Below are 15425 nucleotides of genomic sequence, written 5' to 3' on the forward strand. Positions count from 1 at the left end.
AACGGTTTAGATTCGGGTTGACTAACGGTTTATGGTGTTTAAGAAAAAGAACAAGAAGAAACAATTGAACATCCTACAACAAAAACGAAAATTATATGGAAAGTAAAGTTGCTATTGGTCAATTTTCATTAAAAAAAACCCACCCATTCGATAGAAATCAATAACCTAGATATAAAGTAGTAAAATGACTATTTGATCTTTGAATTCAGGCTTAATTTTTTTAATTGTATATACCAACTACCTAATGGTAATATAATGATTCAAATACTATTTAATGATAAATTACAAAACGGGTTATAACGGGTTGCGGTTCGGTTTCGGGTTGGTGCGGGCTCCACAACCCTCAGCCCAATTACAGCCCATTAAGGTTCAGTCGGGCTATAACGGACCGGTTCAGGCTATAAATTGACACCTCTAAAAAATAGTCATTCCATCTCTCTAAAATGTCATTTTTGTAAATTAGTCCTTTACCATCTGTCTGTACTAAGTTTTCATCTTTGCAAATGTTAGTACAATTGGCCGTTGACAGTCAGTAGTAAAGTCACCCACGTAGTGAATAGTCAGTGACAAACGAGTTACGAGTGACTGATACACTAAACGGTCAACAATAAATAAGTGACTGATGTAGTGAACAATCAATGAATTTGGTGAACGAATTTCAGTCATTCATTCGAAAAATGATTTGTTATGACAGTTAGACATATTTCTAAGTTTGAAATACAAATTATGATAATTGTAGTGTTTGAATTTCAAATCTGGAATAGAGGTTATGATAGTTTGAATAACTTGAAATGGAACCTATGGTGGTGGCCTCTAAATCCAAATTTCAAATTTGAAGAGAAATTATGGTAAGAATTAACTATCAAGGAGAAGTCTTATTTAAAGAACATTTGGAAGAAAGGAAGGACCATCACCAACAAATTTATCAGCAACCCTGCAACAAATGCATATTTATTTATTTATTCTAGTTTGAGTTTCAATTTTCTCTTCATAAGACCTTAAGGATCAGCATTTTCCATAACAACCTGACGGTTTCAATCTTTTCCTAAAGAACTTTTCAAGTTTCTCAGCCTTCTCTCGAAAGGCTGAATTGAAGTTCTTGATATGTCGAGGCATGTAAATTCAGATGCTGTTTTCTTTGAGTCCTTGAAACTTTGGCACACCCAAGCACTTTTACACATTGGGGCACACATTGAAGACGACGGACTTATGGGAGGAAACACCATCCTTACCCTTGATGCCTCTAATATTATCCGAGTCATTAACTTGGCTCAAACCTCATTAGTGTTTCCCTTCAAATTCCAATTTCTTGTCCATCATATAAGTAAAAGAATCTTTTAGAACTTCTTGCATCATCCCATCTCATCTTGATCTAGTTCAAGTTTTTACTGTTCCTTGTACTATGGAATATATCCAAGACGGCCATCTATGTTGTGCCACCATTAAGCACCTCGTGGTAGACCTGTAAACGGATCGGATTCGGCTAAGATACACCAATATCTAAATCCGAATCTGATTAACAAAACCGTTATCCGAATCCGGTAAAAATTTAGAGAAGGCATCTGAATTCAAATCTGAACTTTATCTGATATTTGATTGGTGATTGTTAAATTTTTTTTTTTTTACTTTGATTTCCAATTTCCGAATCAGTTTCGAGTCCGATTATTAACCCCTTTTTTTAGATAAAAGTGTTTAATATTTTACTTTAATCGGATGATTTCCGATTTCCGATTATCTGATTATCTGATTATCGATTACCGATTATCTGATTGTCGGTATCCGAATCCGATTATCATCCAATTTCATAGAAAAAAATGTTGAATACTTTATTCTATCAGGATAAATTTTTATTCGGATATTATCCGATTCCGAAGCTGGATGCTTAGCTGACGGATACAGATATTTTCCGGTAAGAAAAATTCCAGATACGGATACCCTTAAACGAATACAAATGTAAATTTGGAGGCGAATTTCGACTATCCATTTACTGGTCTACTCCCTGGGTATAACCTTAGAGTTCATTCATATTTAGTAAATGAAGTTTAATTGGCTTGCAATGCACAAGTGAAAGGTTATTGCATAGTCTAGTATTGAGGTCCCCTCTTCAATCCTCTCCCGGACTCGGGACTCTCCATGAAAGTTCTCGAAATCTCATTTGTCACTGTCCACATGTTTGTTGAAGTCACCTCCTTTTAATAATTCTCTCTTTAGCCGAAGCCTTGCGTTAAATCATCCATGTACTCTAGAAATTGTACTTTATTACTCCCCTCCATTCTTCACTGGGGCATGTACGCACTAACAATGTCGATAACCTGAATGCCTAACACAAGTTTGATAGAGATAATTCTATTGCCAAATCCTTTAACATCCATTGGTTCACTCTTAAGGTCTTTTGTCCACAAACCATTCCCATTCCATGTCTCCCATTTTCATATTGCTGGTACTAAAGTTTGAAGTAATCTAACGCCTTGACTTGATAATCCTTCCATCTTGTTTCTTGAACGCGAGCAAAGCATAACATCAATCAGCCCCATGCTCTGGCTCATCAAAGATCCGATGTTCTAGAATGAGAATCTGATCATGTCTCCGGAGAAGGTTAGCATCAAAAGACATGAAGTAAGAAAAGGTAATCGAAAGAGTAATAACATTATGATGAAACATTATTCATGGATATCTAATTCACCCATTCATCATCTCCAATTTGACCTTCATGAAATCAAGGATAGTGATTTGTGGCCCTACTCAATAACCTTGCATACAAGGCACACACTATTTATTCAAAGAGGAAAAAAATATTGCTGCTACCTTTTAGATATTAGAACTTTTAACCTGCACACCCCTAGTAATGTCTTTCTGCAGGGCGTGCTACTAACTCTGGCATTGCATCAAAAAGCAACACCAGTTAAAACCTACACCCCACCTCCAACCTTTTACCAGCCACCGTTACGTATATGCATCACTGGACAATTTCTTAGCAAAGTGAATGAAGAAAACAGAACATTTCACCAGTTTGATATCTTCCCCCACATTTTTCTTCCCTGTGTTCTCTTTTGGCGGTGGGGGAGTTGGGGCTTAAATGTCCTTATGCTCTACACTCTCGCATACATTTCTTTGAAAAGACAGCGGCTACATAAAAATTGCACTTCTGAATAGAACTGATTTACCAACAGAATAAACCAGTGAGCACAGGAGAGAATATATTCATGCATTTCCACAGACAGCTCAGTGCTTCAACCTTTGCTGCGAATCACAGTGCTGGCCAAGTATGAACCATGATGATGAAAAAGCTGAATATTTACTAGACTAGTGACATTTTCTTAACTTCCTCATGAATTGAATGGAAGAGAACAGTCGGAATGTATCTTTCACCGAAGCTTGGGAATACAACCTGCAATATCCAAAGTCATCATAACAGATACGAAGAATGCAGTCATGCAGCACTACAAGAAGAGAGAAGATCAAGAGCAAAAAACCAACAAAAGAGGAGGAAAAAACTACAGAGAACAGAACACTCATACTCATCAAAATAAAATTGTGGTTTTATTTTATTGAACGATGCATTATGGTGGTTCTCTTAATATTTCTGAGTTCATGTTTGTGCAGTCCTGGATCCAGTCCTTGAGGTCCATTTAGTTTGTGAAGAACTGAAATAGTTTATGCAGGTAATATTACATTTGCCAAATCATGTGCACTACACTATCCCCAACCAGGACTTAGGCATTAGATCTTCATATTCCTTGCCCTCTGGATGCAACAACCAGCAACATGGTCCATTGTAGTCTGAAAGGTGGACAACAAAATCCAAAAGTGCCTTGTAGATATTGTTCAACAGCAATCCATTTTGAGTGTAAAATTCTATCATGATTCTTCTAAAGCTCTCAATCATCTAGTTCCAAAAAAGAAAAGCTCTCACTTATACTTAATTGTTTTTTCTTTTTTAGACACAAGTGCTATCTTGGACACTCGCCAAGCATAACAAATATAGAAGACTGGGAGATTTGAGATTATTCTAAGAATCGTTTATTTGCTGCATGATTACCTTTTTGTTTCGCAGGAAAATGGCTTTGCTTCCTAAGCTGTCACTTTCATGCTTTTTCACTTCAGATTTTGATTTTCATTGTCGGCTTGCTTACCCTTTCAACTTAAATTTCAGAAATCTCCAAGGTAACCCCTTTAAAGTTTTTAATCATAATTTCTTAAAGTAGGAGGTTCTCTATATTCCCTGATCAAGGGGATGCCATCCTGCAATTGGTGCCCTAGCTTGGAAGATCTGGAAACTCTGCAGCATGTTTGAGTGTGTCGACATTTGTCTCATGACTATCATTTAGGCATCTAATAAGAAAGTGTTATGGAAGGTTGGTTAAAACTTAATAGGGACAAAGATTTGACCGAGTCTTGCCTTCCTAATTCCGCAATTCTAATTTCCATGAGAACTGTTTTGGGATACTTACTGATGGATTGTGGTCTAATAATCTTTGTGGCAGGGGCAAGTTCATTAGACCAATGAGGTCATTTCATTGGAGGGAGATGCAAGTATAATTCTGGGAGTTCAGCTTTAATGATGATAGTTGAGGCAGTGCGGGACGCCTTCAAATGGGGGCAGCTTCAACTCAAAGTGCTTCCAAGACTAGCTTTTGAACTCTGTACTTTGGAGTGGGCCTTAAAAATTGTTGAAGAGGACACTGTAGAACTTAGAAATTATTTTCAAATTAGATAATAAGAGTAAGACCAGGCTCCTAGTAAAATTTGGACAATGACTAAAGGAATCTCACTTTAAACAGGACTTCTAACTAGACTAGGACTCTTTAATACCTTAACAAGGACTAACTCAAAAAGAAAAATAAAATTAGGACTAGAATCCTAATAAAAATCTGGTTCCACTTACTCACTAGCTTAAATAGGATTGGACCAGGGGCACCCAAAATGACCAAAATGCCTGTATGCTGGCTGAAATTTCCTGGCTATTAGCAGGGCCGCAGGATGCTGTGCAACCTCCCTGGCCTTCCTTGGGTCTTCCTGTTGGTCCTACATCAGTTCTCCACTTGAAAAAATTTGTACTTGAATTTTCTAGTGATGCGGGGGAAATAACATGTGTTTAGCAGACTGTACCACTCCTAGACAAAACTCAGGCAATGTAGGAACACCTAGGAATAAAGTCTTCAATTCTGGAAGCTTTCTTTTCTAAGAACCATGGTGGCATGACAAATTCAATATGCTCATGCTCCAAATCAGCAGCCATGCTCCTAAAGTCTTCTTTATTCCTAGCTTCCATTGGTACATTTATCTTCATCATGTTGTTGTGAACATCTTTAGTACCATCTCCAACTTGGTGGTCCTTCATGTCAAAAATTTGTGGTGCACACTCTATTTCTTCAAGGACATCTGGAAGGGGAGTGCTCTCAAGCTCCCCTTTATCTTGCACTAAGTCATTGATTGCTTCAGCCTCTTCCTCTTCAAAAACTTCTTCTACCTGTATAATCTGTCATTATAGTTTCAAGCATTACCTCATCTTAAGGTAGAACAGGATGAGGGGGAAGGTCAAAGGCATGATGAACTTCAGATAGGGAAGGCACTTCTTCAGGCAGACCCTTGTCTTTTACTTAAGGCTTTGTGGGTAGTTTATCCTCCACTGTTTCAGCATTGCCTATTTTGGCACTCGTAAAGTTGGCTTCTACCTACAAAATTTCCTTGATAGGAACTTTGGGCAACAACTCTTCCTTGAACCGTGTGGGCTTGGCTTCATGTTGAATTCTTATCATCCGAGCTGTAAGTGTTGCCTCCTTTTCTTTATCACAGTTTGCCTTGGTTCCTTCAAATTCTTTGGTTGGAACAACAAGAAGCTGCTGTTGGGCACTTGAGTTACTTCTTAATTGTCTAGACAGCTTGCCTTTTCTTGATCTCCTCAGATAGGTTTATGGGTAGAAGTACAATCTTCTGGCCTTTGTGGATTAATTTACACGTGTTCTCCCAACCTATGATGACAACATCATTGTCATAGAACTGTGGCCTCCCAAGGATAATATCAGAAAGTCACATAGGAGATTGATGGGTACTAAACATCCCAGATTAACTTCCAGTCTGTCATAGTTCAGAAGAGGCACTTGATAGCATTGGGGTATTTTCCCTTTAATGAAGTTTCAGATACCACGTTAACGCTACTGCCACTGTCCACAATTTGCTTAGCTAGGGATTCCACCTAATTTGAGTCTGGTACAGAAAATGTAGCTTCTTCTTCTCCAGTCTTCTTCTGTTTCACCCACAAGAATCTTTGACACAACATTCATGGAAAGATTGTAATCCAGGCTTTCTTCTTCATAGGGATTTTCAACTTCTGTTCCTTTGCTGCAGTTGTCCACTGATTTTTCCATAGCTCTGGTTCTTGCAGATTCAACTGTAGCTTTGATACAATTTGATGTAGCCTTGAAGTTGAGGGCCAATCATAAGACCAATCAAATTGAGTTCAATGGTAAATTTAGAGTTTCCTTAAACCCAGTGGTTGGGCTTGTAGGGTCTGTTTAGGGTTTTTAGGGCTGGTAGGTATGATCTACTAGGTTCAGCTGGGGTTTAGTGGTTTAAGGTTGTAGAAATCTGAATTATGAATTATGTTATTTGCAATTTCTTGGGCTTTAGGAATATTAGGATTTCTAATTATATAGTTCCTGAGGGGTATTAGGGTTAGGGCTTGGGTCGAAGGTCTAGGAGGGGAAGGGGATTATCAATCCAAAAGGGATTTAGATTTGGTGAGGAGTTTGAGAGATCTAGGGGATGGGAGATTAGGGTTTCTATGGTTTTGGGGAAGAAGATGAAGTTCAGAAATTTTAGGGATTTGAGAAGAAACTAGAGACGGGGATCAAATGTCAGGGAAGGATGGAGGTAGGGAGAGAGTGGAGCCAAAGAGAGAGGAGAAGAGGCAAATGGGGGCCGGGGGGAGAGGAGCGTTACTTGATGAGGGCAGGGGAAGGTTGATAAATTCCAAAATTTTAGAATGCCCAAAGCTGCCGCAGGTTTCCTTGCTTGGAAACCCAAGACTCCACTTAATATGACTTTTAAGCAATGTCTACTCAATATCCAAAACTGATTTGCTAACAAGTGGTGAGCTATATTTACAGTCTCACATTGAAGGACTCCTACTTGGATTCAAATTGGAAAGCAAAACAGACAACGGCTTCTATTTAAAGAACACTCCTAACTAAAAAAAGTTGCAAACATAAAAGGACTTCTAATTTAAGAAGGAATCCAATTAAAGATAAGACGCCAACTCTAGTAAGGACTCTTAACCTGGAATGATTTAAATTACATAATAAGAGTAGGATTGGACCATAATAAAATTTGGACGATGACTAAAGGAGTCTCACTTTAAATAGGACTCCTAACTAGACTACAACTTTTCAATTACTTAACAAGGACTAACTCAAATAGAAAAACAAAATTAGGATTAGAATGCTAATAATTCTGGTTCCATTAAGGTCAAATTGGGTTGGACTAGGGGTACCCGAAATGACCAAAATTCCCCTATGCTGGCAGAAATTTCCTGGGCTACTGGCAGGGCTGCAGGGTGCTGGGCAACCTCCCTGGGCCTTCCTAGGGTCTCCCTGTCGGTCCTACATCATAATCTCTTTTTCATATGTATAGAAGTACAGATATAAAAGTACAGTAAATTATTCATTATTCTGAAGACTAAGAAAGTTTCAACCAAAGTAATTTTGACAGCGTTCACATTCACGAAATTAAGTTTGATCAGAACAAACCGCCATCAATATAAATCAGAATCTAAAGAAGCAATCTTGGATTTGCAAAACAGAACTCATTGACCTTTCAACTGATATCAAGGATATCTAATGCTCTGCCGAAATGATAGAAAGATATCATTCATTTAAGCATGTAGACGAAAATTTTGTAGCATGTGAGATATTAAAAAATAATAATAAATAAATAAATAAAAACCCCCAGCTTGAATAAAAAGGAAAATCCTTTGAAATTTTGGAATTTTGAACAAAAGTTTGATCCATGTATAGAGATCAATAGAGAAGCCAATAGAGAATTCGGAACTAATCTCCAAGAAAATTTCTCACAGCTATAAGTTTTCCACCATTCTCAGGTCTTTGTGCTATCCTGATGGCAGCAGCTGCAGCAGCTCCAGAAGAGATACCAACCTAAGTTGAAAAAGGAAGCAATTAATTTCTCATAGAAAGACGAATCAATAAAGCCCACAACTAGCATAAAACAATGTCTAATATTGAGTTCATGCAATATTACATGAAATTGTTTACCCCTTAATCAACAAAGCCAAATACTGCTTCTTCTTCTTTCTTTCTTTTTCACTCAGTTACTAGACAGGCAAGAAAAAGTAAAATTTCATTCTAGTACAAAGTAGGTCTGTACAACTAAAAGGATGAACCATGGGTTTAACAACAGAAAAGATACACAAGCACAAATATCACAACAAAAAGTTCAGCTGGAATACTTAATTTCCCATCTCAGAATTTGCCAAATTCTTTTCCTTAACAAGCCACCACAAGAAGGGAAGAGACAAAAAAAAAAAAAAAAAAAGGGAAAAAATTTAATGCAGTCCATCCACAAAAAAAAAAAAAAAAATAAAACAGTAGCAATCCACAAGTTTCAGTATCCCTTCTTTCATCCAAATATTCTCAAATTTTATTTTCAACCAGATCACCCAAAGCACAACATGAGGAACCACTTATTGCATGCTTTAACAGTGTACTATTTGTTCGTTCGTATCTGATCTAAGAGTAGCAGGCTTGTCAGCTTGTTACATATTCTGGTTACAATGTGAATATATTTTTTCAACTCCAGTATCTTTATACCTCCATTCCTATGTGTTGAGACAAGTGCAAACCTTGGTGCGTAAGTCTTGTGACTGCTGCCTTGGTGCACAAGCCATGGGGCACAAGTTTCTATTTTGGAAAGCAGTGCACAAGTTTTGGAGAATCAGAGTTTCCTTTTCTGCTTAGTTTCTATTTTCAGTTTGTACTTCCTATTTCTGGTTCTTTCTATTTTGGACAGAATTCTTGTCAGTTTATTTTGTCCTTTACCTGTAAGTTTGTTTCTCTTTTAGTTTACTTGTCTCTCAAGATTGTAATTGAGGTTTGAAGGCTATAATAAATCAGCCTCTGATTCTAGGAAGCTGATCCAGAATCATAAGCTGCTGCTGGTTCTTTCTCTTCTTCCTTGTTTTCTCTTTCAGTTCAGTGACTAATTTGATTCTTTGAGCTTGATTTCTAAAACTATATATCGAGGAGCCTCCTAGTAGACTCCACCCCCACCCCCACCCCAAACATCCCAAGGTTGACATATCACAAGCAAAACCAAAGTACAACAACCAATAGACTAACACGACCAAAATATTGTTGTGTTCTCATGGTTGGATTTAGAACAGATGAATCTTTTGAATCAAACAATAAAATTTTCAGAATTGGGAGAATTTTTGGAGCCCTAGATGAGAGATCTTCTCTGTCTAAAATCCTGGTCGAAGTTCAGTCTAGGAAAGCCTTAATACCCCATAATGTCACCCAGTTCAGATCTTGCACCGAGAAGAGTGCAAGAAGCCAGGAAATCTCAAATTAGAGCATCTGCCGGGTATGTCGCGACTCACATCTAAGTATTCATAAGCAATAGAAAATTACTGATTAACAATGTCTACCAGATGATAATCCAAAGACTAAGAACCAGAACCTGAGATGAATTCACAGCATAGCAGTGCCAATCAATGGAACATCAAACACAAACTTGTAAAACAAAGTAGCAGAAATGGAGACATTACCTTGATTTCTCACCAAAAACCACATAAGACTTAACCCTTAAACACAAACATGCCCTTACTAAACTTTTTTTCTACAAAATACAAAATTAAAAGTAAAAAATTAAACTCAGCCAAAAAAGTGAACCTTTTCTTTGGTAGAAAAAACAATTGTACAGACATTAAGATTTGCAAATAAAATCTAAACGAGGACCCTTCATCATGGAGGAGTCCTATAATCTATCTAATAGCTTTACCACATTTTGGCAGGCGATCCCAGTCCCATTCTCCTAAACAGGTTACTAAGGCTTGCTTGTTTCAAAAAATTTCAAGGCCTTTTAATGCTTGTTTTCCACATAGGTCCTTAAATCCTGTTTGCACCTCCTATTGGAGTTGTTTTCAGACTCCCCCAAATCAAGCTTCCCTCTATTGCATGGAACCACTAAAGCTGGAAATAAGCATTTCAGCACAATACATAAAAGGTGAAAGCGCCCATTGACAATGAAATTAAAAGAAAGTTGTAAATTCATAAAATAGTTAAATTGGTCGTGCTAATGAAATGAGCAGAACACAACAAAGTCCTTTTTGGAACATCATAATTAAATAATATCGACTGAGTTACCAGCAAACCTTCCTCCAGTGCCAACTTCCGTGCCATTTCAACTGCTTCATCATTGGTAACCTACAAGTACAACATTGTAATAAACCATCATTAGCTAATCTAGTCAGCTATGCACTTCAGTAATTTTATTTGACCAGAAAATTGTCATATGATGACATGAATAAAATAAGAATTATTTTGACACAGACCAAACAAATAGCATACATAAACATGGATAATTCAGCAGGTCCCTCTTAAACGAATTTAATTTTCACAACGGACATTATGATACTCCCACACTGACAGCGTGGGTTTCTAGAGGCACCATCCAGAAACGATTTTAACCAAGCTTTAGAAGCCAAGAAACTATTTCAGTCCACGCTCCACATTTCCAATTTCAGGCGTCTAGATGGTTTCTAAGCCCAAGCATCAACTTTCCAAATTGTCTTTCTTCAATTGTTTCACTGTAGAAGGCATAATGACCATAAAATGTTTGATAACAAGGAAAGAACTATAATTTTTCACTTCAATGACCTAAGAACTTCTGAATCACAATTTAAGAGTTTTAGGGCAAACACAATACCTTATCAGCTCAACTCCATCTTTTGTTTTCTTAAGAGATTTGAAAGCCTTTCCCGTATAAAATTGCATGGCTGCTGTCTAGAGTTTTAATGCTCCTCTCAAGGAGTCATTCTTCATCGAGACATTGTAGAGATAAAAGTTTTGTACAAAGTTTATACAAGCCCAAAATATAGGATCCCTGTCTCTTACAGGAATTAGGTCAAGCCCACTAGCCCAAGCAATTGCTCACTGCATGAGCTGTAATCCTTCATAAGCTTCCAATCAGCAAGGCCCCTAGACCAGAACTCAGCTTCCACTAGCAGTCTCTAATGCACCAACATCCTAACATTAGACACCTAGTCCAAGGCAATGCTGAAATCTCGTCTCATCTTGGCATCTTGACAAGGTCAAGACAGCAGAGATACCAAGGTCTCACCAAAACTTCTCCGAGACATGGTACAATGATGTACCATGTTTTGGGAGGCTCTTTCGGTTGGTCTTAGGTGGTTTATGGGTTTGATTTTTGGCGAGTCTAATTTGAAGCCAATAAACACAATGGCAATGTTATTTAAAACTTGATACAAAGTGGTGCCTTTTACTTGCACATGCTTTGTAGTATGCGGACGAACTGGAACATGTTCACAAATATAAATATGGATACACAAGAGAACATCAAAACTTTCAGTAAAATGCGAGAACAAATACAATAACAACTAGAATTCAAGTCATAAGTCATATTTGTTATTCCCTATTTTCCCTAATAAATAATTATACGGTGGAGAAATATTTCGACTCTGTGATTCCGCATATCGGCCCATAGAGTTCAACATATGTTTATTCTATCACCACTCAAGTTGTATATCATACATATTTTTTACAATTTGTATGTAGGAAAATATATTCTTTAAATAATTAATAAGAAAAAAAAATATTGTAGCGAAAAAAATTTCGACACCATGAGTTCGTAGATCGGTCTAAGGTGTTCAACATATATTATTTTCATCAAATGTTGAACTACTATTTAACATCATTTTCAAAAAAAAATAAATATAAATAGTTTTAAGGAAGAATGGTATACCTCAATGTTAAGTAATGCACAAAAGTTAATGAAATCAAGCTCAATCCATCACCACACTGCGTTTGCTGGCAATAATGAAATAAAAACCCCAAGGTTTGAAGAAGTGCAAGGTTAAAAGAAAATATGAAGAGAGATGGCTTTTGGGGTTGAAATCTCGGTTTTGTCAATGAAACCTTGCTTTTATACCCATATTTCTCAAAAAGGCCCCTGTAATTTATAATATTTCACTAAGAAATTGCACACTTTGTTTCTCTATTTCATTTTGTCTCACTAGGGTCAAGATACCCGAAATAAGGCGAAATTTCACCGATCTCGTGAGATTTGGTGCATTAGTTCAGAAAACACACAACTAGTCTGTGGACTCTATGCACACATTGCACCAAGATTGCTATGTTAGTAAACAAAGTCTACTAAAGCTATACACAGTGCAAAGATAGTTGTTGATGCAGGTTCCAAGACCTACACCAAGTGGAAGACCAAGCCCTAGTGAAGCCCCTAGGTTTGGTGATGCAAGACAACCAGCTAGGAACCTATTAGAACTAGAATTGAAGGCTATCTCAATACATGTAAAAGAGAGACCAAAACACTGTTCACATGCACAGTGTCACATCCCTTTATTTGGTATATTGGGAATGCTTCATAGAAGATTTGTGGGCCCCAATATTTTAGATTTTAGAAGACCTTATTTTGGGAGATTTAGAACCTTAGTTTAGTTTCTATTTTGGTAATTTCTAATTTAGTTATTTACACATGCAGCTGAAATATAAAGCCTAGTAGTTTCTAATTTAAATAATTTTAATTAATTTATATTTCCATTAGATTTTATTGTCACTAGTTACTAGGATATTAGTTTTTATTTTTAATATACAAAGTTCCTATTTCTTGTAAAGCTTTAGCCAAGCTATAAATAGGCCTTACATTACAATACAAAGGAAGACTTACGGAGTAAAAAAGAATGAAGTAAAGCTTGAGCTTTACGCATTTGCGACACCCCTTCTCTCTCTCTCCCTCTTCTCTTCTTCCTATGAGCATTAAAAAAAATTCGAGGGAAACTCAAGTTTCGACCCTGTAAAAATGGGAAACTTAGGCTAAAACCTAGGAAATTTCGTGAAAACTTGGGACTTTTTCCTGCAAGTTTCGACAGGTTTTAGGGAGTATTTTGGGGTGGGACTTTGCATTTAAGCTAATTAGAGTATAAATAACACACTAGCACATGCCTTTGGCTAAAAAGGTCAAACGTAAATATGTCATTCAAAGTACATAACATCAATGTATTGTTTTATGACAAATACATTGTAACTTAGCTACTTAAGTACATAACACTCAATATATAACTTCTAAGTTCAAAACATCAAATACAAAGTAACTGACAATAAAAGGGAAATACAACTCAATGCTAAGAGGAGTGTCTCTGTGGATCCATCCCATGAGCCGAGTAGTACTATGCCTATAATATCCTCTCTTCCAACCAACGAACATTGACATCCCATGACATGCTATGCCTGTGGTTGTCTAGGTAATTAACAACTGTAGCTCTATAAGTCTAGTCATCAACATGCCTAAGATAATTAGTTTGAGGGAATACACAATTTGGATAAGGAAGCCTTGATGGAGTGGGTATTGGTCATGGTAATTAGGAAAACATGAAAGAAAGGAAAAAAAAATAAAAAATTTGGGGAAACCGCGAAACTTGCAGGAAAAAGTCTCAGGTTTCCACGAAATTTCCCATTTTTCAGAAGGCCGAAACTTGAGTTTCCCTCCAATTTTTTCTCATATACCGGCTGGTCCGGCCAGGTGGAACTAGATTTCGGCCCAGTTGAGGGAAATTTTCCAGTTTCGCATGGTTTTGTTGAAATCTCCCAGGTTTCGATTGAAACTTGGGACTTTTTTCGTTCCCTCATGATTTTGTTTCAAGCTCCTAGAAATGGGAATTTTTGCTCGAAAATTCAAGGGTTTCAATCAAATTTTGTTTTATGCTTATAAGTATTCTTCTCCTTCTTCCCCTTCTGCAAAACTAATTATTCTGGGATTTCCCCTTCTTCCCCCAGTCTTCTTTATCCTTTTTTCTTCTCTATTATGTCCCCAATTAATTTGGTATCAAAGCCCAAACCTGGGTAAATCTCTTCTCTATCTTGCAGTTTGTTCAACCTTTATGTCTCTCTTTCCTACTTTTTTTCTTCCTCCCTGAGATCTTTCTTGTCTCTCTTCCCTACTTTTCTTATCCTCCTTGAGATCTTTGTTGTCTCTCTTCCCTAATTTATTTTCTTAATGATTGTGACCGAAACGTGCTGTAACCACCTGTCAAATCCTTTATTTTAGATGTCGAGGAAAGTTTTTTTGTGAAACTTGAGGACAATTTCAAGAGAGAGAGAAATTGTAGGACAACTAGGTAGGAACCTATTTGAACCAGCATTGAAGGCAACCCCAAAACATGAAAAAGAGAGGCCAAAACATTGTTCATGTGAATAGTGATTAGTGTCACAACCCTTTATTTGGTATATTGGGAAAGCTTCATAGAAGATTTGTGGGGCCCAGGACTTTAGATTTTATGAAGATTTTATTTTGGGAGATCTAAGACTTTCATTTAGTTTCTATTTTGGTAGTTTTTACTTTAGTTATTAATGCATGTGGCTGAAATATAAAGCCTAGTAGTTTCTAATTTTAATTACTTTCTATTTCCATAAGATTCTATTGTCACGAGTTACTAGGATATTAGTTTTTATTTTTAATATACTAAGTTTCTATTTCTTGTAAAGCTTCAACCAAGCTGTAAATAGGCCTTACATTGCAATAGAAAGGAAGACTTATGGAGTAAAAAAAATGAAGTAAAGCTTGAGCTTTGGGCATTTGCAGCCCCCTCCTTGTCTCTCTCTCTCTCTCCTCTTCACTTCTTCTTCTATGAGTATTCTTCTCCTTCTTCCCCTTCTTCAAAGACTCATTATTCTGAGATTTCCCCTTTTCCCCCGATCTTCTTTATCCTTCTTTCTTCTCTATTCTGTCCCCCATCACTTGGTGCCAGCAGTGCAGTGTTAATCCATTAGTATTTTAAACTGCGTTTTTTTCAGTCTCATAATTTCAGTTTGGCAGTGGTAACCATGTAATCTGCCCAACTTTAAATCAGGAACAGAATAGCCCCTTTATACTTGGTCAGTTTTTTCTTGTTTTAATTAGTTGAACAATCTTTTAATTCATTTGAAGCAGCCCACACTTAGCTGAGTTATCATAGGAGTTAGCGATCGCTGTCATAGTCCGATTTCAGTCTTTTAAGTCCTATTCAAAGAACTTTGTGTATAATAAGTTATAAATACACCCCTGACCAATGGGAGAAGATACAAATTTAATTTGTTTCAAGTTTTGTTGCTTTCGTTGAGTTGTCTTTTAAGTTTTAAGTCATTTAAAGCAGCCCACCCTTGGTCTTGTTGATAACT

General features: G+C 36.9%; 1 protein-coding gene across 1 annotated transcript in view; it reads right to left on the reverse strand.

Annotated features, from left to right (window-relative positions):
* Nucleotides 1-2270: 2270 nt before the first annotated feature.
* LOC149024389 (cysteine synthase-like) overlaps nt 2271-15425 on the reverse strand; it is a 74238-nt gene continuing 61083 nt past the window's right edge. Inside the window, exons 8-10 of the mRNA XM_089144649.1 lie at nt 10380-10439; nt 8073-8153; nt 2271-3388 (exon numbers count right to left, since the gene is read on the reverse strand). Of these exons, the coding sequence (XP_089000775.1) occupies nt 3299-3388; nt 8073-8153; nt 10380-10439 (231 nt within the window). The 3' untranslated portion in view covers nt 2271-3298. The remainder of the gene's footprint in view (nt 3389-8072; nt 8154-10379; nt 10440-15425) is intronic.

Source organism: Hakea prostrata, chromosome 2 (assembly GCF_041222555.1).
Source record: "Hakea prostrata isolate BN-2017 chromosome 2, UWA_Hpros_2, whole genome shotgun sequence".
Classification (NCBI taxonomy): Eukaryota; Viridiplantae; Streptophyta; class Magnoliopsida; order Proteales; family Proteaceae; genus Hakea; species Hakea prostrata.